Raw genomic sequence first — 2,730 nt, forward strand, 5'->3', positions numbered from 1 at the left:
TTTCTCCCCCCAGGCTGGAGTGCAGTGGCACGATCTCAGCTCACTGCAACCTCTGCCTCCCGGGTTCAAGCGATTCTCCTGCTTCAGCTGCGCGAGTTGCTGGGATTACAGGCACCCACCACCACACCTGGCTAATTTTGTATTTTTAGTAGAGGTGGGGTTTCACCACGTTGGCCAGGCTGGTCTCGAACTCCTGACCTCAAATGATCCACCCCCCCATCAGCCTCCCAAAGTGCTGGGATTACAGGCATGAGCCACTATGCCTGGTCTAGAGTTGACTTTTCTGTGAACATTTATTAATATGTTAACAGTTTATGTTATTTTAATAAATGTTGTTGTAAACATTTTTATGTATCTCCTGTGAACACGGTGATTAGACTTACTCTAAAGTGTACAAATAGGGGTAAAATAGCTGGATCCCAAGAAAATGGAGTCTTCAGTTTTATTTTACGGAATCTGAAAGGAAAATTTGTGAGCAAAAAAACTCTATAAGGCAAAGTTACCATTTTAAAAATTGAATAAGATCACATTTAGGCATATACATTAACTGTGGGGTCATTTCAACCAACTTAATTTCCTCTGGTCTGGTTTTAATAGGCACTGTTAAACGGATAGATGGAGACTGAAAACAATACAACAGTGACAGAGTTCATTATTTTGGGATTAACAGACAATCCTATGCTATGTGCCATTTTCTTCGTGTTTTTTCTAGCAGTTTATATAGTTACTATACTGGGAAATATTAGCATAATCCTCTTAATCCAAAGCAGCCCACAGTTTCACACGCCAATGTACCTTTTTCTCAGCCATTTGGCTTTTGTGGACATTGAGTATTCCACATCGGTTACGCCAATCATGCTCATCAATTTCTTAAGAGAGAAAACGACTATTCCTGTTACAAGCTGCATAGCACAGCTTGGCTCTGATGTCATGTTTGGAACCACAGAGTGCTTCCTGCTGGCCACTATGGCCTACGATCGCTATGTGGCTATCTGCTCTCCCCTGCTTTACTCCATCCAAATGCCCCCAATCGTCTGCTTCCTCCTACTGGGAGCCTCCTACCTGGGTGGATGCCTGAACGCTTCGTCTTTTACAGGCTGTTTGATGAACCTGTCCTTCTGTGGTCCAAATAAAATCAACCACTTTTTCTGTGACCTCTTCCCACTCTTGAAGCTTTCTTGTGGCCATGTTTACGTTGCTGAAATATCCCCTGCCATCTCCTCTGCATCTGTCCTCATCAGCACGCTGTTTACCATAATCGTGTCCTACATCTACATCCTTCACTCCATCCTGAAGGTGTGCTCTACTGAGGGAAGGAAGAAGGCTTTCTCCACCTGCGCTTCCCACCTCACTGCAGTCACTTTGTTCCATGGGGCCATTTTGTTTGTTTATGTGATGCCCAAGTCAAGCTATTCAGCGGATCAGGTCAAGGTGGCATTTGTGATCTACACGGTGGTGATTCCCATGCTGAACCCCCTCATCTACAGTCTCAGGAATAAGGAGGTGAAAGAGGCCATGAGAAAATTGATGGCAAGAACACATTGGTTTTCCTGAATTAAATCAGTATAATCCATAAATAACTAAACCAATGATTTGGGAGACATTTGTCCTTAATATTCTAATTATATTTATCATTGACTGTATCACTTATATAGTGAAGTGCTTGTATAAATATAGAAAGCCAATGCTTACTTCCATGTACAAAGTTAATTGTGTAATTTATATGGATATCTGCTGGAGTCGATTTTTTTTTTTTTTTTTTTTGAGATGGAGTTTCATTCTGTCACCCAGGCTGGAGTGCAGTGGCGCAATCTCATCTCGGCTTACTGTAACCTCCTCCTCCTGGGTTCAAGCACTTCTCCTGCCTCAGCCTCCCTAGTAGCTGGGACTACAGGTGTGCACCACCACATCTGGCTAATTTTTGTACTTTTGGTAGAGATGGGGTTTCACCATGTTGGGCAGGCTGGTCTTGAACTCCTGAGCTCAAGCAATTCACCCACCTTGGCCTTCCCAAAGTGCTAGGATTACAGCATGAGCCACTGCACCCAGCCTGGAATCAAATTAAACATGGATTTGTCAAGGTAAGAATACCTCAGAAAAGAGCTTCTAATAAGATGTCCCCCAATCGCCAATTACAGAGTTCTAATTAAATAGAGACACAAAGAGACATATTTCAAAGAACAATTTTTTCTAAATCCCATCTTATAAAACAACATCTGGGAAAGGAATTTCCAATAGATGTGTAATCAGTGGTAATGTTGACAAGTCAGTCAGTTCAGGTTATTTTCTTTAAAGGTACTACTCTGCTGTGGTCCACGGATGTTTAAACTTTCCAAAATGGCAATGTGAGTGTCAAAAAGCTTCTATTTATTTTTATTTTATGTAAGCCAGAGCAAAAATTATGATTCCTGTATTTGGCCATTAAGAGATACAAGGCACATAGCACAGAAGAAACTCTGAACAAATCTCAGCTAACTCTTTTTATAAACGCAGTCTTAACAGATAAGCAGTAGAGTTGGATTTTGAAAGCAGACATTTCTTTAGATAGTGAGACTTCCTTTGACCAATAGCTTATAGATAGGAGACATGAAATTATGATCCAGACAAAACATATATCTGCCCCATATTTTAACAGTGTCTCTCAAAAAGGTGTCCATCATCACTGTTTCTTCAACTGCCCTTTTTGTAGGGGCTCGTGACCCAATCCGATTAAGACAATTGTCTCTAAAT

At 41.4% G+C, this 2,730-nt stretch overlaps 1 protein-coding gene across 1 annotated transcript; it reads left to right on the forward strand.

Moving 5' to 3' along the window:
• The first annotated feature begins 615 nt into the window (after positions 1-615).
• Positions 616-1,554, forward strand: LOC101146565 (olfactory receptor 5P4). The gene has a single exon (XM_004050667.5). The coding sequence runs from the start codon at positions 616-618 to the stop codon at positions 1,552-1,554; it is 939 nt and encodes a 312-aa protein (XP_004050715.4).
• The last annotated feature ends 1,176 nt before the right edge of the window (positions 1,555-2,730 follow it).

The sequence above is a fragment of the Gorilla gorilla genome, chromosome 9 (assembly GCF_029281585.2).
Source record: "Gorilla gorilla gorilla isolate KB3781 chromosome 9, NHGRI_mGorGor1-v2.1_pri, whole genome shotgun sequence".
In the NCBI taxonomy this organism is placed as follows: domain Eukaryota; kingdom Metazoa; phylum Chordata; class Mammalia; order Primates; family Hominidae; genus Gorilla; species Gorilla gorilla.